The sequence below is a fragment of the Heloderma suspectum genome, chromosome 14 (assembly GCF_057233095.1).
Source record: "Heloderma suspectum isolate Gila_16-S chromosome 14, 16-S_ref, whole genome shotgun sequence".
Taxonomy (NCBI): Eukaryota; Metazoa; Chordata; class Lepidosauria; order Squamata; family Helodermatidae; genus Heloderma; species Heloderma suspectum.
The window spans coordinates 20,726,467-20,750,651 of NC_139471.1; the positions used below are offsets into that span (position 1 = coordinate 20,726,467).

At 48.1% G+C, this 24,185-nt stretch overlaps 2 protein-coding genes across 3 annotated transcripts in view; one reads left to right on the forward strand and one right to left on the reverse strand.

The window, feature by feature from the left end:
- DNM1 (dynamin 1) overlaps window positions 1-24,185 on the reverse strand; it is a 170,312-nt gene that overhangs the window by 23,599 nt on the left and 122,528 nt on the right. For both annotated transcript variants that reach the window (XM_084820709.1, XM_084820708.1), the window contains exons 15-16: window positions 491-600; window positions 38-149 (exon numbers count right to left, since the gene is read on the reverse strand). In XM_084820709.1, coding sequence (XP_084676835.1) covers window positions 38-149; window positions 491-600 — 222 coding nt within the window. The remainder of the gene's footprint in view (window positions 1-37; window positions 150-490; window positions 601-24,185) is intronic.
- LOC146335766 (uncharacterized) lies at window positions 14,259-22,512 on the forward strand. Its single transcript, XM_084820922.1, has 8 exons — window positions 14,259-14,305; window positions 15,103-15,198; window positions 15,363-15,478; window positions 15,669-15,904; window positions 18,745-18,972; window positions 19,387-19,489; window positions 20,120-20,261; window positions 21,712-22,512. Exons 1-8 carry the CDS (start codon window positions 14,259-14,261, stop codon window positions 21,779-21,781), a joined length of 1,038 nt encoding a protein of 345 aa, XP_084677048.1. The 3' UTR covers window positions 21,782-22,512.

Here is a 24,185-nt window from a genome sequence, read left to right on the forward strand (position 1 = left end):
ACTTTTACGTTTCTGTTACCACTGGCGATCAACTCACCCCAACACGCTCCGGGTAAACTCCTGCACGCAAGAAGGAGGCCTTCCAACTATCCACCTCCTCTTGGGTCTCACAGGCCAGCTCCAGCTGCCGATAATCTTTGTAAACATTCCTGGAGTGAAAGGAACGGAAAGGAAAAGAAAGGTGACATCGCTTTTCCTACTTGCCCATCTCAGCACAGGTAGTTAGTCCAGGGCAGTGGAAGCTCCGATTTCAGTGGGGTGGTGAATCCACACCAGCCAGAAGCACCTTGGCTAGTTCCTTAGGAATTCTGACTGGTACAGATTGAAACCCAGAGCAGATGCACCGCCCCACTGACATCGGAGCCACCAGCCTCCACTGGACCAGGGGTGTTGAACCCCATTTCAGGGACCAAATCCGGCCTCCCAGGGTTCCCCAGAAGGCCACACCCCTTCCCTGGCCCCCACCCCCAGAACAGATAAAGGCCGGCACCTCTGCTCCGTGTTGAAGAGGGCAAAGATGTGTTTGCTGGACATGAAACCCTTTTCGATGTCCCGCACCTTCAGGTTATCAACGGGCAGCATGTACTTCTTCTCCTTCTCCTGAAAGGCAAAAAGATCCACCATCAGTCATTTCCTAGCCCTGCTCCATCTCCCACCTGAAGGCTCCCTGTCCCTCCTGATATTTTTTATTTTAAAATACATTTTTAAATTAAACAAAACATTAACTAGCTGGCCGGCATGCTGCAAAGCAGCTGTTTTGAAGCTTAGACTCCACCTCTGCTTTGTATGTAGGTTTTTGGGCAGGTTACTTTTCTTTTCATCTCACCAGTTTGCCTTCTGGGAAATGGGTGTTTTATGACCAGCCACACCCACCATGGCAGCCATTTTGTGAATGGGCAGCCTACCTCAAGGCAGCCATTTTGTGAGGGTGCCCACAAAACTCTCTCCCAACATTCTAAATGTGCTCACTGACACAAAAAGTCCCTGCATTAGTGGACTGATGCTCTCTGTTAGCTTATACTCTAGGCCAGTTTTCCTCAACCTGAGGAATGCTGGGAGTTGCTCACTGAGGGATGCTAGGAACTCTATTCCAACCTATCTAGAGGGAACCAGGTTGGGGAAGGTTGTTCTGGGGAGTGGAGGGTTATCCTTGCGCCAGAATGCTGTACCAGAAACCATTTTTTCTAGGCCAGGGTTCAGCCCTATGAACTGTAAGGCATGACATGAATGTTAGGACATATAGATTCCCTATTTATTTACTTGCTTACTTACTTACTTTGCATTTATTATAGGGAAATATCCCCTGCCTTTCAATCCAATTTCCAGGGTGGATTACAAAATTTTAGATAGTAAGCCTGAGGGAAGGGTTGGTCTCATTATTAATCTTCGTAACCCACAATGGGAGCCTTCTCTCTCTCTTTTTTTTTTTTTGCTGAAGAGTGGGGTAAACATGCTATAACAAGTAAATAAATAAAAATTGAAAACCAAATAAAACAAGTTTAAAAAGAACACGTACACAGATATTTTTTTTAAGTGGCGAGATCGAGAAAGCTTTATCTAGCTCCGATAAAGGCAATGAAGATGGTGGTTCTACACAGGAAGTGAATGTTGGGCCATTTTGCCCATGTCCGTCCTGCAAAGCCCAGCCACGCAAATGGGAGTATCTGTCCCACCACAGGTCGCCCTAGTCCCCTCATCTGGCTCCTTTCTTTAATCCTGGAAGGCCGTAGATTGCCTGTCTGTGCTCAGAGATACCCCCTATTTCCTTGGGGGAATGCCCCTGCACTGTTTTCTTTTTTTGGTACACCTGGGAACCGCTAAACCAAGTTAGCACCGTGTCATCTCACATTCATTTGTTCCCCGGAAACGGAACTGTGAAAGATACTGTGTGATGCCTCTGCAGAGGTGTTACCTGTTTGGACTCCCAGCATGCCCCCAGCATGGCTGGCTGGGGAATGCTGGGAGTTGTAGGACTTTATTCTGTCTACACATGCCTAAGATTGTGCCCTTAGTTATTTAGAGATTTCTGTCCCATCATTCTAGTGCCCAAGCACCACTCAGGGCGGCTTACAAGAATTTAACAACAATTAAAGCAATACATTCAATAGAATACCATATTATTATCTCTCTCTCTCTAATATCTATAGAAGCAGAGACCACAGAAAAAACAGAGCTGTAAACAAAACATCCCCACTTAGCAGTCAAAAGCCTGCCAGAATAGAAATGCCTTCACCAACAGGCAAAAGACAATCAGAGAAGGGGCTGGTTGGGCTTTACAGCCCCATAAATATTGATGCGGCCACTGAGAAGCCCCTGTCTTTTGTCACCATCAATCATGCCTCGACTAGGGATGTATGGACCGAGTAAAATCCGCTCCGTCTGTGTTTCGCGGATTGTCATGCGCTTTTCGTTCCGTCATCTGCCCACAGATGGATGCAAATATTTTTTTTCGCCATGCGGAAAAATACAAAAATAATTACTTAAATATTTACGCAAGTATTTACGTAATTTACCTCAGTACGTAACATTTACCTCAGAATGTAACATTCAATGTTTCCTCAGCAGAAACTTGCATATTTTTCTATGGATTTATATGCGTAAATTTTGGGAAAGTAACAAAATCATCCAAAAGTCCACGGACTCTGCACTGTCTGAGGAGGGCGCTCCGCAGTAGTTTCTGCAGGTTGGATTCTTAGAAATCCGAACTCATTTTAATCTGTCTTGAATTTCTCCAGCATCCCTAGCCTCCACCCTGGGTGTGTAGGACGCAGAGGCCTAGTTCTCTTTCCTCTACAGCAAGAAACCACAGACTGTCTGCATTCACCTGGGATTTGGAAGCAGGGCTCCCTGGCCATGATCACAGCTTCCAGGTAAGCTTGAATGCAGGAACATCTAAATGTAGAAATTCAGGGTTGAAACAGGTGTTACTTTAATTCTGTATCTAGCAGCTACATCTTTTGTTCCTTTTTACTCTGGAGTAGATGCAGGGCCCCTGATCCACTTTGGGACCTGAGTACTGGGGGGCAGAAGAGGCTTTTAAGATTGGGATAAGGCTCCCTCTGCCTACGGAAGAGCAAAGACGAAGGGGGGAAAAGACATAGCTGGTAGATACTGATGAAAATAATGTCTGTTTTGGCCCAAAGTACTATCTTTAGCCCCTTCATGGATCACTGCCTTGTTGTGGCGGAGGGGCTTGCGTAACTCAGTGGAGCCATAAGCTATGCCGTGCAGGGCCACCCAAGACGGACAGGTCATGGCGGAGAGTTCTGACAAAATGTGGTCCACTGGGGAAGGAAATGGCAACCCACTCCAGTATTCCTGCCAAGAAAACCCTATGGAACGATTCACAAGGCTAAAAGATATGACGCCGGAAGATGAGCCCCTCAGGTCGGAAGGTGTCCAACTGGGGAAGAGCAGAGGGTATTTCCAAGTAGCGCCAGAATGAGTGAAGCAGCTGGGCCAAAGCCGAAAGGACACTCAGCTGTGGATTGTCTGGTGGTGAAAAGAAAGTCCGATGCTGTAAAGAACAATATTGTTTAGGAACCTGGAATGTAAGATCAATGAATCAAGGTAAGCTGGAGGTGGTCAAACATGAGATGGCTCAAATTTATTTCTTTTTAAATATGTGATACCATGCTTCCTCCCCTTCATGGATCACTGCCTTGTTGTGGCGAAGCTATGCTGTGCAGGGCCACCCAAGACGTACAGGTCATGGCGGAGAGTTCTGACAAAATGTGGTCCACTGGAGAAGGAAATGGCAACCCACTCCAGTATTCCTGCCAAGAAAACCCCATGGAACGTATCACAAGGCTAAAAGAGATGACGCCGGAAGATGAGCCCCTCAGGTCGGAAGGTGTCCAATATACTACCGGGGAAGAGCAGAGGGAATTTCCAAGTAGCGCCAGAAAGAGTGAAGCGGCTGGGCCAAAGCCGAAAGGACACTCAGCTGTGGATGTGTCTGGTGGTGAAAAGAAAGACCGATACTGCAAAGAACAATATTGTTTAGGAACCTGGAATGTAAAATCAGTGAATCAAGGTAAGCTGAAGGTGGTCAAACATGAGATGGCAAGATTGAACATCGACATCTTGGGAATCAGCGAACTAAAATGGACAGGCATGGGCGAATTTAATTCAGGTGACCATTATATCTACTACTGTGGGCAAGAATCCCTTAGAAGAAATGGAGTAGCACTCAGAGTCAACAAATGGGTGGGAAAAGCAGTACTGGGGTACAATCTCAAAAACGATAGAATGATCTCAGTACGACTCCAAGGCAAACCATTCAACAGCACAGTAATTCAAGTCTATGCCCCAACCTATGCTAAAGCCTTTGATTGTGTGGATCACAACAAACTGTGGCAAATTCTTAAAGAGATGGGAGTACCAGACCACCTTACCTGTCTCCTGAGAAACCTGTATGAGGGTCAAGAAGCAACAGTAAGAACTGGACATGGAACAACCGATTGGTTCAAAATTGGGAAAGGGGTACGACAAGGCTGCATATTGTCGCCCTGCTTATTTAATTTATATGCAGAGTACATCATGAGAATCGCTGGGTTGGATGAATCACAGGTCGGAATTAAGATTGCTGAGAGAATTATCAACAACCTCAGATACGCAGACGATACCACCCTAACGGCAGAAAGTGAAGAGGATCTCAAGAGCCTCTTGTTGAGGGTGAAAGTGGAGAGTGCAAAAGCTGGTTTGAAACTCAACATTAAAAAAACTAAGATCATGGCATCTGGCCCCATCACTTCCTGGCATATAGAAGGGGAAGAAATGGAAGCACTGAGATTTTATTTTCTTGGGCTCCAAGATCACCACAGACGGTGACTGTAGCCATGAAATTAAAAGACGCTTGCTCCTTGGGAGGAAAGCGATGGCAAACCTAGACAGCATAGTAAGAAGCAGAGACATCACCTTGCCGACAAAGGTCCGTCTAATCAAAGCTATGGTTTTCCCAGTAGTAATGTATGGCTGTGAGAGCTGGACTATACGGAAGGCTGAGTGCTGAAGAATCGATGCTTTCGAACTGTGGTGCTGGAGGAGACTCTTACGAGTCCCCTGGACTGCAAGGAGGTCAAATCAGTCAATCCTAAAGGAAATCAATCCTGACTGCTCATTGGAAGGGCAGATACTGAAGCTGAAGCTCAAATATTTTGGCCACCTAATTCAAAGAGAAGACTCCCTGGAAAAGACCATGATGCTGGGAAAGATTGAAGGCAAAAGGTGAAGGGGACAGCAGAGGATGAGATGGCTAGATAGCATCACCGATGCAATGAATATGAACTCGAGCACACTCTGGGAGAGAGCGGAGGACAGGAAGGCCTGGCGTGCTATGGTCCATGGGGTCACGAAGAGCCGGACACAACTTAATGACTGAACAACAACTATCTTTAGTTGTTTGGTAGGTTCGTTTGTTTGTAAAGAGAGAGAGAGAGAGAGAGAGAGAGGTTAAGCTTAATCATTACATCTAAAGCAGAAACCAGACTCCTCTATTTTTTCTGGGTGCTTCTGGACTGAGGGATCCTAGGGCTCCCAGTCAAAAGGCATCGTGCAGATATTCTGTCTTTCCCTCCTTAGTGGATTTTCTGTGGTTAAAAAAAAAAAGAGATGGCAGAAGTGGTGGGGAAATATGGGAGGGTTACAAATGGAAAGTCACAATGTCTCGAGGACCCTCACAAAATTCCATGGAGGAGGCAGGGCAACTGCGGAATAAAAGCCTTGTCTAGAAGCAGCCCATGTCATTCTTTTAGACTAAAATGGAATACTGCTCAAAATGCTTACAGTATCAAAACAGCATCTTGCCCTGCGATGAATTTCTGAATATAAGCCCATGAACACATATTTCCGCAAGCACACTGCAAATCTACAGAGATACTGGTGCATTACAAGTGACCTTGAGGGGGAACCATTATGCTTAGAAGAGGGAGCGATGCTCCTGCTTCTGCAGAAATGCTTCTGCATGCAACTGTGGCTGTCTGGTATGTGCGTCATGCCACCGTTGGCTGGAAAGATGAAGAAATACGATCTCTTGCAGCAGGAAGGAGAATGGAAAAGGCAGGCAGGCTGGCGGTCCTCAGATCCCAAAATCTAACTAGAAAACAGAGCAAAAGAGTGGGGAATGGATAATGCAGTTGATGCAGCCTGCAGCCCTTACTACTCATGGGATGACTGTTCGCTGGATCTTTCCTCCCTCTGTTTCAGAAGGGTGGAATGAAAGATGCTGCATCCCAGAAACACTTAAACTGTAGTCACAGGAGATGAAAGGAAGTCAACAGGCATTGATCAATTTGCCCTCAAGGCAGCCTTCCACAACTTGCTGCCTTCCAGATGTTGGGACTACAACTCCCATCAACCCTGACCATTGGCCATGCTGCTGGGGGCTCATGGGAGTTGATCTCCCAAACATCTGAAGGGCACCGAGTTGGGGAAGGCTGTCCATCTGCTGCTTCTCCAGAGGGTTCTGTTTCCTTGTGATCATCCTGACATGAATCACTAATGGCAAGAATCACATAAGGAATCACACAAGGCAGCAGGAAATGGTGAGAAGACAATGGGGATGGCCGATGCAGAGAAATCTGGCCCTTTTTCGGGTCGCTGGATTTCCCCGGAGCCTCCAGCCTGGCTTGCATTTGCAAGCTGAGCTGTGGGATTTTTCCCCAAATCCAGGAACTTTCTTGTTTTCTCCCTCCCCTTAAATTACCATTGCAAATTGGAGCCATAATTTGCTTAATTTGCGCAAACTGCGTGCGCAATATGCTCAGTTTGAGCAAACTGTGGGCACAATATGCTGAGTCTGAGCAAACTGTGGGCACAATATGCTTAATTTGCGCAAATTGCGTGCGCAATATACTTATTTTGCGCAAATTGCACGTGCAATTTGCGTAAACTACAGAAATTGCAGCTGCAATTTGCATAAATGGTGATTTAAGAAAACAAACAACCTTGAAAATCTGCGAGCTGGCCCGACTCAATGCAGATCGAGTCAGGCCGGCTTGTGGGTAAGTGAGCTGGAGTGCGGGGGGCCAAGCTGCTGAAAGCTCGGCCAACTTCACCCCCCAGACGGATTCCTCCGACATCCCTAGAAGACAACAGCAATAGGAGTGGAACGGGAGATACATCCTCCTCCACCACCACCCCACAATGCCAGACAGTATGTGGGGAAATGGGAACAGCTTCTCATAGTTCCATTTTAATTCTGAGGTGTGGAACTCGAGTTAGCTCCTGTGTGGACATACTCATAGTGTAACCTTCCTCAGCTTGTCGTCCAGGTTGGGAGGGGGCCGTAGCTCAGTGGCTTTGCATGCAGAAGGTCTCGGGTTCGATCCCCAGCATCTCTAGGTAGGGCTGGAAAAACCTCTGCGTGAAACCCTGGATCGCCACTGCTGCACTTGACAATATTGGGCTGGATGCACGAAGCACCTGACTCAGTATAAGGCAGTTTCCCATGTTCCTGTTGAATTCGGCCTCTTATTCAGAACCTTTCTTTATGTTTAGGTGAAGGACAATATCTCATTGACAGAATACATGCTTTGCATGTAGAAGGGCCCAGCTTCAATCCCCGGCATCTCCAGGTAGGGCAGGGAAAACACCTGCCTGGAATGCTGGAGAGCCGCTGCTGTCAGTCAGCCAACAATATTGGGCTAAGTGGATCAAAGGTCTCGCTCAGTGTAAGGCAACTTCCCATGTTCCTAATATGACGCCCTCCAGACATTTGCACTACAACTCCCAGGATTCCTGACCTTTGGCCATGCTGGCTGGGGCTGATGGGAGATGAAGTCCAAAACATCTGTAGGTTGTGGAAGGCTGACGCTATGCGTATCACAACCCTTCCTCTCATATTCAGTAGTGTAGTGGTAAACGTTGATGTGCGGGCACTCATCATGACTGTCCCCATAGCCACGCCCCCAAAGAGAGGCCAAAAATCCAGGCAGCTGCATTGATCCCTATCAACACACCAGGTCTTGGAGTTTTCATCTCCATCAGGAGTAGGGCTTTTGAAAAGCTCATGGGCCTTTGTTGCCCATTCAAGAGCAAGCCACCCCCCAAAAGACGTTACATTACAAGAGGGAGAGCTCACGACTATATAATGTTGCTGGGAAAATTCATCCTACTGTGAGGATTGCAGCTAAGCTCCCAGAAGAGGGACGTCTGAGGGGGTGGCAGATGACATCACCATCCCTGCTAATAAAAAAGTGCTGGTGTAGCACCCCTGCGAGCCCTGCCTCCACTACACCATTGCTCATACTGGAAGCTGCCAATACGCTTCCAGTCGGAATTCAAGGTTTTGGTGATGATATTTAAAGCCCTAAGCAGCTTGGGACCTAGATATTTGAGGGAGCACCTCTCCCTATATATGCCTGCCCGAGGACTGAGATCTGCTGAAGGCACCCTCCTCTGCGTCCTACCAGTGCGAGACATACACTACGGTGGGACGTGGGAGAGGACCTTCTCTGCTGTGGCACCCTGCTTGTGGAATGCCCTCCCCTTGGAGGCCCAATTGGTGCTGACACTGGTTTCATTTCCGCACCAAGGAAAAACATGGCTTTCTGCCAAAGCCTTTGTGGGCTAAATGCGTTCCCTAAAGTAGCACACCGTTTTAACCGTTTTACTGTTTTAGATTTTAATCGGTATTAGCTTGTTTAATATGTTTTAGCTGTTTAAATTATTTATTGTTTTATACTGTTTAAGTTGATTTTAGCTGTACGCTGCCCTGAGATCTTAATGATATAGGGCGGGATATAAATGTTCTAAATTAATTAATTAAAATAAGTTTGAGGGTGCTCTTGGACCCAGAACTGTCACTTGAAGAACAGGTGAACTCAGTGGCACGGAGCACTTTTTATCGGCTTAGGCCGGTATACCAACTACGCCCTTATCTGGACAGAGATAGCCTAGCTACAGTTATCCATGCTTTGAGAACTTCTCGTCTGGATTACTGCAATGCATTATACGTGGGGCTGCGTTTGAAAACAGTCCGGAAACTTCAGCTGGTCCAAAATAGGGCAGAAAATTTGTTAACAGGGACTGGCCAACAAGCTCATATTATGCCAGTACTTTTCCAGCTGCACTGGCTACCAGTCCATTTCTGGGCCTGATTCAAAGTGCTGGTATTAACATTCAAAGCCCTTAACGGCTTGGGGCCAGGTGATCTGAAGGATCGCCTCCTCCCATATGTGCCTGCCTGGACCTTAAGATCATCCTCAGTGGCCCTCCTCCGTGCGCCCCTGCCAAAGGGAGTGAGGTGGGTGGCTACTAGGAGGCACCACGGCTGTGGAATGAGCTCCCTAGTGAGGTTCACCTGGCACCTACATTGTATTCCTTCTGGCGCCAGGTGAAGACCTTTTTATTTTCCCAGGCATTTTAGCATTTTAGCTTCCTAGACTTTTAGCTTTGCTGTTTTAAATCTGTATTTTAAATCTCTGCATTGCTGCTAGGCTTTATTCTGGTTGTATTGTTATACTGTGGTTTTAATGTTTTATGTATTTTGTGTTGTTTTATTGTGTGCTCTTTGGTTTTAATTTTTGTGAACTGCCCAGGGAGCTTCAGCTATTTGGCAGTATAGAAATGAAATAAATAAATAGTCCATATTTTCCTCCATAACTTTTTTTTTAATATATATATATATATAAGAAAGAAGGCAGAAGTAGGGCTTCTTCACACTGAGCTTTTATCCTGCGATTGAGATTGCTCCTCCACGGACGTTTGTGGTCTCTTTACATGACGCTGTGTCCCTCCAGGGCATCTCCTGCACGAAATGCCCTTTGTTCCATTTTTAAATAGATCACAGATAATGAGCTGTCAAAATTACCCTGTTGTGTTCCTCTTGAGTTTCCTCCGTGAAAAGAGTTAAAGCGGCAAGAAGAGGAGCGAGATCAGTGAAAGATAATGGAAGGCTCAGATACAGGGAGAAGGAGGGGGAAAGGGGAGTGGGGAAAGGAAGCACGTGAAAAAGGGAGTTGTGATCTTGCATTTAAAATGGAAGCAGAAAGCCCCCTTTTAAATGCAGGGTCTTAGACTGGTGTTGAGATGCCTATAGCAGTAAGAAAACACAGGAGGGCTGCAAATGGAAGACAGCATCATCTGGAGTCCCCGTGAAATCTGATGAATGAGGCGATTGCACAATAACAGCCTCCTTGGCTGTTGACCCAAGTAGCTAAGGATGGGGCTTCCACGGCTAACCTTTTTATTCCCCCATGGAAACTGGTGTACCTAAATTCAGCCACAAGGACACTCAGCTGTGCAACCCAATATATTACTAACCCCCCCTCAAACAGCAGAGCCCCCACTTTGGTGGGTGGGGCCATGCCTTCGGCAGCTCGGTTGCCTAACGGTTAAGAACCCAACCGAGGCACCGCAAACCCATTTCACAAACCGTCAGTCACCAAACAGCTTCCAGATGGCAAGAGCTTTACTGTTCTTTCTGTTCTCCGTCAGATTTCTTTTACAAGAGGCCTCGAAGCAAAGAGAAGTCAACTGTGAAGTGCGCAAGAGCGCAAACAGCAGTCTCCCCCGAGTTTCCTTATGTCCCGATCCCAAACACATTGCTATGAACTAAATCCCGTCAAATTTGACGGTATCTCTACACACATCTCAAGCTTACGTCTGATGACAGAGCTACCCAAGGCCCTCTCGGTAACAGGGAAACTGACCAAGAGCAGGGGTGTTTCCAGACGGAGGGGTGCTAGTGCCAACAATCAGAAGGCACAGAGCAGCTATTCTGTCTTTTCTTAATGAAGAGATTGCCCACAGTAAGAAAAAAAGATAGAAGAAGCAGTGGGGAAATACAGAAAGGCTCTCTCTGAATGGAAGCCGATGACGACATCTGGACCCCCCTGAACAATTCTGTAAACAAGGCAGGGCGGTGGCTCGATAAAAGCCTCATCTCAAACCATCCCAGGTCCAGAGGAACTGTTGTAAAGAAGCAGAGAGATTGGGATGGTTCTGGAGTCTTGCCAAAGTCCCATGCTCTCCTCTACTCCATCATCAGTATGGAGGTCCAGTTGCAAAAGCCAAAACACAGCCTTGCAAATCCCCCCCTCCCCCAGTTACTAGCCTGCAAAAGAAATTACTAGCCTGTAAGGGGCTGGCAAAGGAGGGACAGAGAATGGCATTTCTATGCTTGGTGTGGAGGGGCCTTCCCTCCTTTAACAGCCCATTCAGTTTCTACTCTGGGCGTACAAGGGGACAGCCCACCCCCCTGTCTGCATGAAATTCCTGGTCATCTATGGAGAACTATGTAGTACAGCCTTCCCCAACTTGGTACCCTCCAGATGATCTGAACTACAACACCATTGAGCAAAGGTTCTTGGTTAGGCTGGTGTTTTGAAATTTATGATGAGTGTGTGTGTGTGTATGTATCTAGCTTTGTGCATGTGTGTGCGTGTGCACGCATTACGCACACGTGAGCATTAGTGCCAAAGTATAACACCCAATTTATTAGGATCAGCAGAACTGCAATCCTATAGCAGTAAGCTCCAGTGAACCCAATGGTGTTTATTTCTGACTGCATAGATTCAACTTGTAAAACACACTGAACTTTAACAAAAGATCTCCGGCTACCTGAAATGCAGCCTTTAGCTTTTAATTGGAAATGCAAACATTCCTGAGGAGAAGAGTTCCCATTTAAACGGCTAGTGCGGTGTTCTTCACGGCAAGGCTTGAGGGCCATTGGTGGCTCCCAGTTACCTCTTTCTCTCGTTCACTCTCTCTGTTCTTGCAGTAGCTGTGCGCTCTCAGCAGTTCTCTCTAGCTTAGCCTTTTTTGTTTTAGCAGTGGGCCGACTGCTACAATCTGGGCTACTGGAGGAGGCCTCGGGGGTGGGGAGTCAGGAGCCCTGCCGCTCATCAGCCGTAATGCGGCAGAGCGGTGGGGAAGAGGAAAACATAGGAGCAATCAGCCCATTTGCTGTGGCTTCTGCTTGAAAAACAGTGCAGACCACTGTGCTAGTCTGAAGTAGGAACCCTATCGAAGAAAGGAAAAGACATCCCCAGCCTCGGCTCAATTGCTTTCCTCATCCTTGGACTTCCACTAATGCGAATCGGCCAGAAACAACAGTGATGCTCGAGAGCCTTGTTGTCACCTCATTTGCTCGCTGGAGCAACGAGGGCCCACCGACTGCCCTGGCGCTCCAGACGTCGACAGCAACGCTCCTGCTCTGAGAAAATGCCCCAGAGCTGTGCTCCTATGGCACGTTACCCTTCCACGGCACCGCCCCTGGTGCTAACATAAAAGGCTGCCCCAACGTCTTGTAGCGACAGAAAACGGAGCAGCGTATCTGAGCCCAAGTCCCTTTCGTTCTTAGGAAAGCTTCTTCCCTTCCCTTCTTTAAAGTAGGAGGCTGAGGAGAAAGTTGGTCGTCCTTGTAGGTGGGCATGGGAAAGCCTTCATTCTGCCAGCAGGCCATAAGATCTTAATATCTTGCGGTGGGAGTTTAAAAAACACACACCAAGCAACATTGTGGTTCCACTGTCAGTTTCTTCCGAACGCTTCCCAGTTCTGTTAATATGCCTGCCAGGAGCCATACTTCTGGAAATGCAGTTTATCCCACAACCCATTCAATGTTTCAGAAACATGGAACTGGGTGGTCTCTTTCAAATCCATGAATCATATTCAAGACAGGTCATATTACCCGTCATCGTTTTTTTTTTTTGCATTTCCCAGAATAAAGTAGCCCTTTGCTATTTAAAAAATAATAATAATTGTCACAAAAATCATGAGCTAAAACTTGACCAAGGCCACCCAGTCAGTGAGCTTTATGGTTGAGCTGGGATTTGAACCCGAGGCCGGGCCAACCTCAGGTGGCAGATTTGGGCTGCAATGAAGGCACAGCAAATGGTGGACAAATTTTGCCCCAAATATCTCACTCTGGGCCCTAAATTCAACACTAGTGGTGTCAGGGAGGCCCCTCTGAAATGTTACCAGATCTTTCACAAGACATAAGAATAAATAAAACTGCCAATACTGTGAAGCCTTTATACAAATCTATGGAGCGACCACGCTTAGAAGACTGCATACAGCTCTCGTTGCCTTTCAAAAAAAGGATTATTGTAGAGCTGGAAAAAGTGCAGAAAAGGGCAACCAAAATGATCAAGGGGATGGAGCAACTCCCTTGTGGGTAAAGGTTGCAACATTTCAGGCTTAGAAAAAAGCTTATTTAGCTTAAGAAAAAATATGAGTACAGAGAGACATGATAGACGTGTATAAAATTAACACGTGGTGTGGAGGAAGGGGATAGAGAGAAGTTTTTCTCTCATAATACTAGAACTTGGGAAAATCTAATGAAGCTGAATAGTGGGAGATACAGGACAGACCAAAGAAAGGATGGGAGAGGGCCATAGCTCAGTCGTGGAGGCCCTGCTTTGCATGCAGAAGGGTCCCAGGTTTGATCCCAGCAGCATCTCCAGGTAGGGCTAGGAAAGAATCTGGCCTGAAACCCTGGAGAGCCATTGCTGCTAGACACCAACCTTTCCTGACCCGGACCCCTTCAGATGTTTTGGACTACAGCTCCCAGGATTTCTGAGCATCAGCCATGCTGGCTGGGGGTGATAGGAGTTGAAGCCCCAAACATCTGGAGGGCACCAAGTTGGAGAAGGCTGATTGAGACAATTCTGAGCTAGAAAGACCTACAGTCAGACTTGACGTAAGGTGACTTCCTATGTTCCTAAAGCACTTCCTCCACAGCACATGAACGATGGAAGTTGTCACCAGAAGATGTGCTGATGGGCGCCAGCGTGGATGGCTCTCAAAGGAGATTAGATACGTTCACGGAAGATCAGGCTATCAACGGCTACTAATCCTGGTGGCTGATTCGAAGGCAGCATGACTCTGCATAGCAGTTGCTGGTGGACACAAGCAGGATACTGTCGTGCTCATGTCTTGCTTGGACTCAGTGGGCCTTTGGTCGGATCCAGCAGGGCTCTTCTACGCCCCGAAGCCTGCCAGATCAAGTTAATGCTCCAGCTAGCCCATCGCTGTGTTTTGACAGTGTCCACCAGTTGGTTCTGGGAAGCTGTCAAAAAAGGATGCCGGCAACAGCTCTCTGGCTATTTTTCCCCCCTGAGCAACTGGTGCCCACTACGTCTCACCACAGAGCGTCCATGTTAGCCGTCAGAGCCAATAACCACAGGCAGGCCTCTCCTCCCCAAATCTGTCTATGCTCCTTTTAAAGCCATGGAACACACTGCCTGTCACTGCTCCTTGTAGTGGCGAAGTCTATACGTTAATTCTGCACTGGGGGGGAAAGGCAGACTGTGATGGGTTTCAAGGGCGGTGGCTTGAGAGAAACCATGGGTTACAGCAGGTGAGAGCAGCGGGAGACGCTCCAGCTCTCCATTCTATGTGCTATTTTTGAGAAAGACATTACTACCCATCCCAGATCCCCAAGTCATAGAATCTGTCATCTCCTCGTCAAAAAGATGCTGTGGAAGCAGCACGTCTCTCCCCAGTTTCTTGCAGTAGATTTTACTCTCCCGTTCTCCCAGATCAGGTAATTATTTTAACACTGGCATACATTCAGTCCCCATCACTAAATAAATGTTAAAAGCAGAAACGTTAAGGGCCGCATTACGTTTTAGAGCGGAGCTATACGCTGGGGGATATCATGCAATGCAGGTCTTGCTGTATCATGTGGGTTCAGAGAGCAGAGCAGGTAGGGGATGGCATAGCTGAACGCCCATCCCGCTTGCATTAAAAACTCCCTGCTCATAGAAAAGTAGCATACCAGGGACGAGAGCTCTAGGCTAGTCGAGCTTTCTCTCTGGCAAGCCGGTCGTTATGTGCACGGTGTCGGGGAACATCCAAGCATGCAGTCAAATCAAGGCTGCAATCTGATGTCCAGCAAGAGTATGCTGCACAGGGGCATTTTCATGCATGTACATGGGGTGGGAAGTAAAACGGCACAGGAAAGATTGCACAGGAATGTTGTACTGTCTGGTACAGCCCTATGGGCCCGAGTCTACTGTCATCTTCTCTGCACGTTCTCATCTCCACTTGCAACTGGGCCTCCAGCAATATTCCGTTTTCCAAAGAGCTGAGCTTTGAACCAGCAGCTCAGCTCCTGGAACGCTCACCTCACTCTTTGCCGCTTATGTGGCTTAGGAAACGCCAACGAAAGAAACACAAAAATGCTTTGCGGCAGTTCTGGACCCAGAGCAGGAACAAAGACAAACGCCGAGGCAGTGGACAAGAGTCAACGTGCTGGAGGGGTAGATCTGGCAGGTCTGAATTGCCCCCAGATCCCTCTGCAGTACGATGCAAGAGGCCTTGCAGACCTCCCCTTATACGCATCTATGCTCGCCCCACCCGTCCTAAACGCCTGGCTTTGCTCGCTCCAGTGTCTCCACCTCCTCTCCTTTCAGCCTGTTTTATATCAACGCTCTGACTTCATTTCCTGAATGCAGAGACAGGAAAGCGTGTAAGGAGCTGCCGAGGGCCGAGGCCTTCAAAGCGCTGGCTGTGAGCCTCCTGCACATGTGTTAGCAATCAGGCAGTGTGTGCGGTGGCCGAGACATCCCAACGGCAGCCCCAGCCAAAGCACTAGGACGGGGCCGGGCGGAGGGGTAGGGGCCGGCCGGCCGGCCGGCCGGCCTCAGGGAGGGGGAGGCCGGCCTCGGCCCGGGCCCAAAACGCCTGTGTTGCTCATTCTCAGGCATTTCTTCCGTGAGCCCGAGGCTCAAAGGGGATCACGCAGAGGAAAACATCCATTGCTCATGTCAGCTTGGATGACATCTGCACAGACATTGCCGTAGGGGACGACTCGTGGCCAGGGGAAGCGGGAAGGCGATTTCGGCGTTCGAGATACATATACAAGAATGGGGGTGGGGGGGTTCAAGGAAGTGAGATGATCGTGTATCTCCCACCTCCACCCCCACCAACGCCAGACACACAGAAAGATGACTCAGTCAGTCGAGAGGGGAAATTCTTATTCTTAGCCATTTTTTTATGGCTGCCTATCAAGACATATCCCCTGGCAGGCTGACCAAATGTAAGGAGGAAAATACAATATTAAAATACAAGACAATAATTTAAAAACATCATGGTTACACTGCACTCAGATGCCCCCCTTCTCCTAACTTGTATGTATACCGGGTGGGAGAAACGGCAGGCATGATCGGGCAACTGCTGTTGCTCCAGTAGGGCCCATCCCTTCTGCCTGCCCTGTCCCACCCCCTTAATTATTTTTCTTACCGGGCCATTGTTTTAGGGCGCAATCCTAAGCATGTTTAGACAGAAAAAAGTCTTACAACTCTCAGCATGCCCCAGCCAGCATGGCTGGCTGGGGCATGCTGGGAGTTGTAGGACTTCTTCTGTCTAAACATGCATAGGATTCTGTGCTTAATTTCCCACTTAATGCTGCACGGAGAGGTTACGTCAAGGGATTGTAGGAAATCAAAATGGCGGCCGGGCCCAACTGCCTGGCACTGCTCAGAACACAGTTGCTGTCTGATACCACCAACAGGTAAGCCTACCAAGGCCCACTGATGCATGAAGAGACTACCAGAGGGCATTTTGAGCCCAGCTTGAACCCAGAGCCGACCCTGGGAAATGTCCTGCCACTGCCCTTTTTTTGCCTCTTGAGGATGTGTCATCACCGTTTTGTTAGTACGAGTTGCTATAGTGGTCATTCTTTAGGGTTCAGCTTCCTCCACAAAATCTGCAAACCAGGCTTCTCCAACCTTCTCCAGCCAAGTGTGCTGGGCTACCAACTCCCATCCTCCTGGCCAGTATGTCCAATGGCCATGCCCACACACTATATATTTCCAATTTAATGACACCTCTTCCACTTTCTATCAGGCATTAACAACATCCAGACATCCACAGAAATAGTACATGGAGGGCGTTTTTAGTAAGTGAACATGCCCCACCCTCCAAAGCATGTAAACAAGGCAAAAATGTAGTCTTTGGGCTCCAGGGGAATATACTTTTTACAGTTCAGGTTTCAAAATGTCTTAGGCAAGGCATGCTGCTGTACCTCAAGAAAATGCCATGTTACCACCTTGTTTCTAACTGTGTTTATTTGCAAATAAAGACAGAACTAAATGCAATTCCTGAACCGGAGGGGGGGGCACGGGGGGAGACCTCTAATCAGCTCTTTTTATCAGCTGAGGCTGGTATACCAACTACGCCCTTATCTGGACAGAGATAGCCTAGCTACAGTTATCCATGCTCTGATAACTTCTCGTCTGGATTACTGCAATGCGTTATACGTGGGGCTGCCTTTGAAAACGGTCCGGAAACTTCAGCTGGTCCAAAACAGGGCAGCAAGATTGTTAACAGGGACTGGTCAACGAGCTCATATTGCCGCCAGTACTTTTCCAGCTGCACTGGCTACCAGTCCATTTCCGGGCCCGATTCAAAGTGCTGGTATTAACATTCAAAGCCCTTAACGGTTTGTGGCCAGGTGATCTGAAGGATCGCCTCCTCCCATATGTGCCTGCCCGGACCTTAAAATCATCCTGAGCGGCCCTCTTCCGTGAGCCCCTGCCAAAGGGAGTGAAGTGGGTGGCTACTGGGGGAGGGCCTTTTCTGCTGTGGCACCCCGGCTGTGGAATGAGCTCCCTAGAGAGGTTCGCCTGGCACCTACATTGTATTCCTTCCGGCGCTAGGTGAAGACCTTTTTATTTTCCCAGGCATTTTAGCATTGTAGCTTCCTAGGCCTTTACCTTTGCTGTTTTAAATCTGTATTTTAAATCTCTGAATTGCTGCTAGGTTTTATTCTGGTTGTACTGTTATACTGTGATTTTAATGTTTTATATATTTTGTGTTGTTTTACTGTGTGCTCTTTGGTTTTAGTTTTTGTGAACTGCCCAGAGAGCTTCAGCTATTGGGCGGTATAGAAATGAATAAAATAAATAAATAATAAATCCATAAGCCTCACCTTTGACTCTGCCCCCACTTTTTGGCAAATCATGACACACACACCCCAGCTCTGCGGCCTTCTGAAAACAGTAGCTGAGAGGACTGGAACAAAAGGTCAGGGGGCTAAGCCCCGTCTGTCCTCTTTCTGGTAATTCCAGGACTGATGTCTTCCCTGCCACTGCTTTGGCACTCGCCAAGTAAGGTTCCATCTATCAAAAATCCCCCCAACTATTGCAAAGCTGGGACGAAGTTTGCTAATGGAGAAAGCATTCTTCTTCTTTTTAAAAACAAAAACAAAAAACAAGCAACAACCTCAAAGGATGTACTCCTGAATGATGAAGTCACATTTATTATTTGTTTAACACAGAAAACCCACCACACACAGGGCTTGGACAGATGTTGGCAGAACTATGAAACTACTTTATAATAAATGAGGATGACAAAGAGAGAAGGAAAGGAAAGGAAAGGAAAGGAAAGGAAAGGAAAGGAAAGGAAAGGAAAGGAAAGGAAACTCTCCCGCATCCTTATTTATGGAAGATTGTGAAATAAAGGGTGTAACAATGAGAAAACCTTTGGTCTGCCCATCTCCCCTTTCTTGGATGTTTAGCTTTATGTTTAGCTTTGCTGTGCTTTTCTCCCCACTGCAAAGTCTGCAGTGAGAAAAGCTGAGGCACCATTGTGAAAATGCTGCCATGAAACCACAGGAAGGGGTGGGGGGAAAGGGGGGAACTTGCCCTGCCTCTGTGCACGTCCCTGTTGCTGACCTGACAAAGAATTATCACCCCCGGTTCTCATCCCATTACTTTGATGGAAGAGACTAGATTCCTCGGCTTGATGATTTGGCAACCCAGACGCCTCTCACAGCTGCCTTCTTGGAAGCAGGCAAAGTGTGTCCTACACCAAAGAGGGGTTCGAACGCTAGCTCAAACCAGCCCTTCTGCTTTGCACTTCACCTCTTCCTTATCTCTGGATGGCTGCAGCTCAGAGCACGGCTGGCTCCTTCGCCTGTTCGAGGGAACAAGAGGGAGGAAGCAGATGACAAGTGACTGGCAACTGCGGCATGCGGTTTCCTCCTTTCCCAGCCGGGAAAGGAGCAGGCTGGGTGTTAAGGTGGGGCAACAGGGGCGGGTGGGTAGTGGGATGCAAGGTCCCCCCCGCTGGCTCGAGGCTCCTCCCCATGAGACCCAGGCCGCACGGCTGCTTTGGAATGAACAGGCCAGCTCTACAAGTGGCTTTCTCTGCTCGCTTCTCCCAGACGGAATTGCCCGTGCCTTGCAGCCCACAGATATGACCCGTGGCTTGTGCACCACAACCCAAGAAGCCAAGGGATGCTCAGAGGACGGAGGGACGGAGGAACACAGTCAGCAAGGGGCTGTTTTCCATCGGCCGTTTGTTTGCGTTGGTTTCATCTGGGCTCACCCGCAGACTCCGAATCTCCCCTTCTCCGCTCACCCCCCGCCCCTGCTCTCCTGTGTGCGCGGGTGGGTTTGCATATTGTACATAAAGCCCTCTTTATCCCTGCAGCCCCAGAGAGGAAGTCGAGCACACGGCCCAGGGAACATCTGGAATCGCTACATGGGAGCCGCGCACCAGAGGGAAGGAGACATTCCTCGAGTTTCCATCCAAGGTATGGAGCCTTCTTCTCCCCCTCCCGCGCAACCTTATCCACCAGACGGCTCAGTTCCTGTCGAACTTTGACCTTCTCGGCATCTGGCAGGCTCCTCCTTCGAATCGAGTTAGTTTTGCAGTGCCACGTCAATTGAGGCAGAAGTGCAGGAGGGAAGCAAGAGAAAGAAAGAAGGAAGGAAAGGAGGAGGGAGGGCACAAGGACCAGCATGAGGGAGGGAACGCCAAGAGTGCCAAAGGCAGGGTGGGGGTGGGGAGGCCACAAAGGAGGGAGAGCCAGATGGCTCTCATGATAGCCAGAGGCTAGCTGCAAAGGCAAGTGGCCAACGCAGGTCAAAGAACCCTCATGGCTAGCTCGGGAACAAATGCCGGGTGCCTTGCACCCCATTTGGATATCAAGCAGGCAGGGGCTCCTCGGGGCAACCAACCAAAAACAACCCCCCACACACAGTTGCATGGAAGCATCGCGTGGGCCCGAGCGATCCTCTGCCAAGAGCCGGCCAGATGTGGGGGTCCCAAACGGAGCCAGGGAACCCGTGCCTCCTCAGTACGACACGGCTGCCTCTCGCCCCTTTTTCTGTTGGCGGCAGTCATTTCTTTATTTGATTTTGTTTATTTTCCTCCCCCAAAGGAATCTGCGACGTGGCTGCCGAAGGAGCCGGGACGGTCGCCATCTGCGATGGAGAAGGAAAGAGCTCGATGGTGCGCGAGGCTCTGAGGATGAGGGAGGTTCCCGAGCGCGGAGCTGGGCTCCTTCCCTGGCAGTGGATGAAGTAAGCTGCATCTTCCGAAAGGACGAGGTCTCCCCATGGCTTGTGCGCTCACCGCTTCTCACTGCTTCTCTCTCCCTCTCCCCCACTTCAAATGGTCGTCCTAGAGGCAGGAACTGGGGCAAAGGAATCAGTGTGCCACCACCGCTCACCGGATTTCTGGACACAGAGGCTCCACTCCGTCTGCCCAGTGTTCGGACTACCTGTTCAGGACTACGAGATTGCACAGTAGTCTGCACATTGGCTAGGCTGTGCTGGGATATACCACAGGCACTGTTGGCACTACGCGGGGACGGAAACCAGCGCTCGCATGGCAAAGGGAAAACTGCATGCCAACCTCACTTCTCCCCCCCACACCAACCCTCATCCCTTCCCAAATCTGCACCTTGAACTTGACCTCTGCCGTTTCACTCTCTGGCCTCCTCCCCCTGTTCTGTCTCTGCTCCCTTTCTCCACCCTGGGAGCCAGGTGTTCTCTGATCAGGTCTGTGGTGTTGGCTGCAGACCTGAGAAATGATTAGGGATGGCATGATTCTTCCACTAACTTGTGTTTGTGCAAGCACAGGGATGTGGCGCACCAATGTTCGTTGCCTACTGACTTGCTTGACAACTCTTTTAGGGCTTCCTAGGGGATGGCTGCAGAGGAGAGAAATGTCGATGAAAATGTTGATAATTAAAAACAGAAAGGGTCAAAAGGTTTGCAGTTTTGAGCTTTTGGGAGTCCTTAAATATTTATTCCAGGCCCTTTTGTTCAATGGGGGATGAAAGTCAACAGGTGAGTGAAAGAAAAAGAAAAGGTAGGGGGAAACAAAGAGAGAGAGAGAGAGGGAGACGGGGGGAGAGAGAGAGAGAATGAATGAATGAATGGGGAAAACTGGGCAAGATTTATAAAAGAGCAGAAACAAGATGTAAGAAAAGCGCATGAATGCTAATCTATCCTAAGAAGTAGCTACTGTTATATCTGTGGGCGTTGGGACAGAAGACAAAAACTTGCTCAGTGGGTACCGTAGAGATTAACTGCTTTACCACAGCATGAGTTTTTGCAAACATCGGTTGGTTTCATCACATGCCTGGAGTAGCGCAGTCTTGCATTGGGCAAACGAGGCTGCTTCCCAACACAGCTCGTGCTGTAATTAGTTTCTAGGGAGCCGCAGATGTTTTTGTCTTCTTGCCTCTTGACTGGGATGGATTCCAGGGCAGAGAGTAAAAGCAGGGGGTGGAAGGGAGGGGGGCAGAATTGTGACAAAATTTAGTCCTGCCACTAAACTGCCCTCATTACAGCAAGTTCTGTCTTGATATCGGATGAGATTCGAGCGACAAAGGGGAGACAGACTGATGAACAGAGAAGGTTTTTCAAGGCAGCTTGGGATCATAATACACTTCAGTGTGGTTTCTAAGTGGCTCCTGCAATGCACTAAGGCTTGTTTTAACCAACTGTCACTTTTGCTGCTCAGCACCCACGCCCCCAAGCTCCCTCCTCACCACTTAGAAAAGTGTGGCACCGTTGCTGAGCCCTTAAACTAGGGTGCTTCCGAACGGAGGGCTACCGGTCAAGAGGCATCGTGCACCTATCCCGTCTTATCTTCCTTAATGGATTTTTTTTCTAATAAGAGAAGAGACAGAAGCAGCAGCAGGAAAACATGGGAAGGCTACAACTAAAGACACTATTGCCTGGAACCCCCCCCCCCCACAATAAAGTTCCATAAATGAGGCAGTGCAATTGCATGATAAAACCTGTACTGAGCTGAGCACCAAGAGTTTTCAAGGTGATTGGAATTAGCTTGTGTTCATTGGACTGGATCCAGACTGAGGCATCTACAACTGGGCTGGTAGAAATGGATTTTGCTACCCCCTCCTCCCCACAGCAGCCCCTCCAGACTCCTGAAAAGGGTACACAAACGAGGACCCTGATGGATGGGGTGAGCTGTGATGCATGGGGTATGGAGGGGGGGATCCCTGGAAAATCGGCACCTTAAGTGGATCCCTTCCATTTACAGAAGGCAGATCCTGGACCCAACCCACTGTGCTTAAATCCTACCACCTGAAAGCTATCTGTAAAGGGGACCAGTAGCAGGCAAAATCTGTTTAGTAAAGATGCCAGAGAAAATCATTCAGTTGACATTTTAATATGAATTTGCCAAATTTCACACTTTTGAATTAGGCAAACTGAAACTCGGTTATTGTTCACATTTTGCACTGCTCTACATTCTGTAATGGAGCTCTCCAATAAAAAAAAACATCCTGCACATATTAGGAAAAATTACATTCAAGAATGAATTCTATTAGGAAAATTGCTTGCAAAAAATGAGCATATTCGGGAGGGGGGGAAGCATATAAAAATGCATGTATTAGGAGAAATGTGCCCCAAAATGCTTATGAATGTTTATGCAAACGTATAAAACAGATTCTCAAAGTTTGGGATGAGCCAACCTTAAGACTGGAAACTTTTTCAAAGTGCTAGACGAACTGAACTTGGAAAAATGAAAAACTGAGAAAAAACAAGTTTGACAGGATCATCCATACTTAATTTCTAGATCACTGTGTATGATTTTGAATTTTAAACTTTTAGTGGGGACAAAGTTTAATTTGGGCCAGAGTCATTGAGACTTAGCCGCAGATCTGTTTTCACTGCCAATGCCAGGGCTTGGTCCCAGAACACGTGGCATGATGATGATACAGAAGAGGATGCTTTGGGGCACGTACAGAGAGCTGTTCTTATGCCAGTGAGTAACCAAACCCAGCCCTCAGCATCCAGCAAGGAAGAAAACGCCCAAGACCGAGGGAGGGTTTCCGCAGCAGCCCTTCTTTAAGAAGTTAAGTCCCAAGAGAAGGTCGCAATAAACAGATTCCTGTGAGAATATGAGTAACCCCACCCTGCTGTGGAAGACCTCCCGAAGGCTTCAGTGACGGAGGCCAAACCACAGATACATACCAGTTCAGTGCAGAGACAGGGCATAGGTTAAGCAATCACAGAAATCCAATAGCTGCCTGATGAATGCGCCTGTTATGCAGAAAGGATAAAACGTTTATGCTCCTTTGTCATTTGCACATCGCCTTCTCAAGATAATCCAACATGGATTTAGTAATTACCTCTTAACATGCCTTAAGCACCGATCTGTTTAATCTATAGGCAGTCAAAAGGGGCTACGGAGAAGGAGGCGGAGGGGTCAACACCACACCCTTTTCAATCCACGTTGGAAGTTGTGTCGATTACTTACATTTATTTGTCACATTTGTATTCTGCCTTTCCTACAAGGAACCCAAGGCAATGCACATCCTCCTCACAACCTTGTGAGGCAGGCTAGGCTGAGAGTCAGTGACTGGCCTAACGTCACCCAGTGAGCTTCATGGCTGAGCGGGGACTAGAACCTGGGTCTCTCATGTCCCAGTCCAACGCTTTAACCACTACCCCACACTGGCTCTCACACCAAAACCGTGCAATCCTATATGCATCTACTCAGAAGTAAGTCCCATTTAGTTCAATGGGGCTTGCTCCCAAGTAAGTGGGTATAGGTCTGCAGCCTGACACTCTAGTCCCAGGCACACTTACTTGGGAGAACGCCAGAATGAGCCCAGTGGGATTTACTTCTGAGTAAACATCCAAAGGAATGAAATACGAAAGAATGGAGTTGAAAATGTTTGCCACTACAGAAAGAGAGAGAGATCCATCTTGATACACACGCTTGTGAATTCAACGCATGGCCAAGTATTAGCAGTATTACACACCAAAAGAAATGCTTGCATACAAGTTCCCAAAAGAAAAACAGAAAAACAAGCTTATCCTGGGCTTTAAAAAAAATAACTGGGTAAATATATAGAGGATAAATCAGCAGCTGTAACGTTCAGAGATAATATGACTGCCAGACACCAGTGGAGGCTGGTGGCTCCGATGTCAGTGGGGTAATGAATCCGCTCCAGGTCTCAGTCA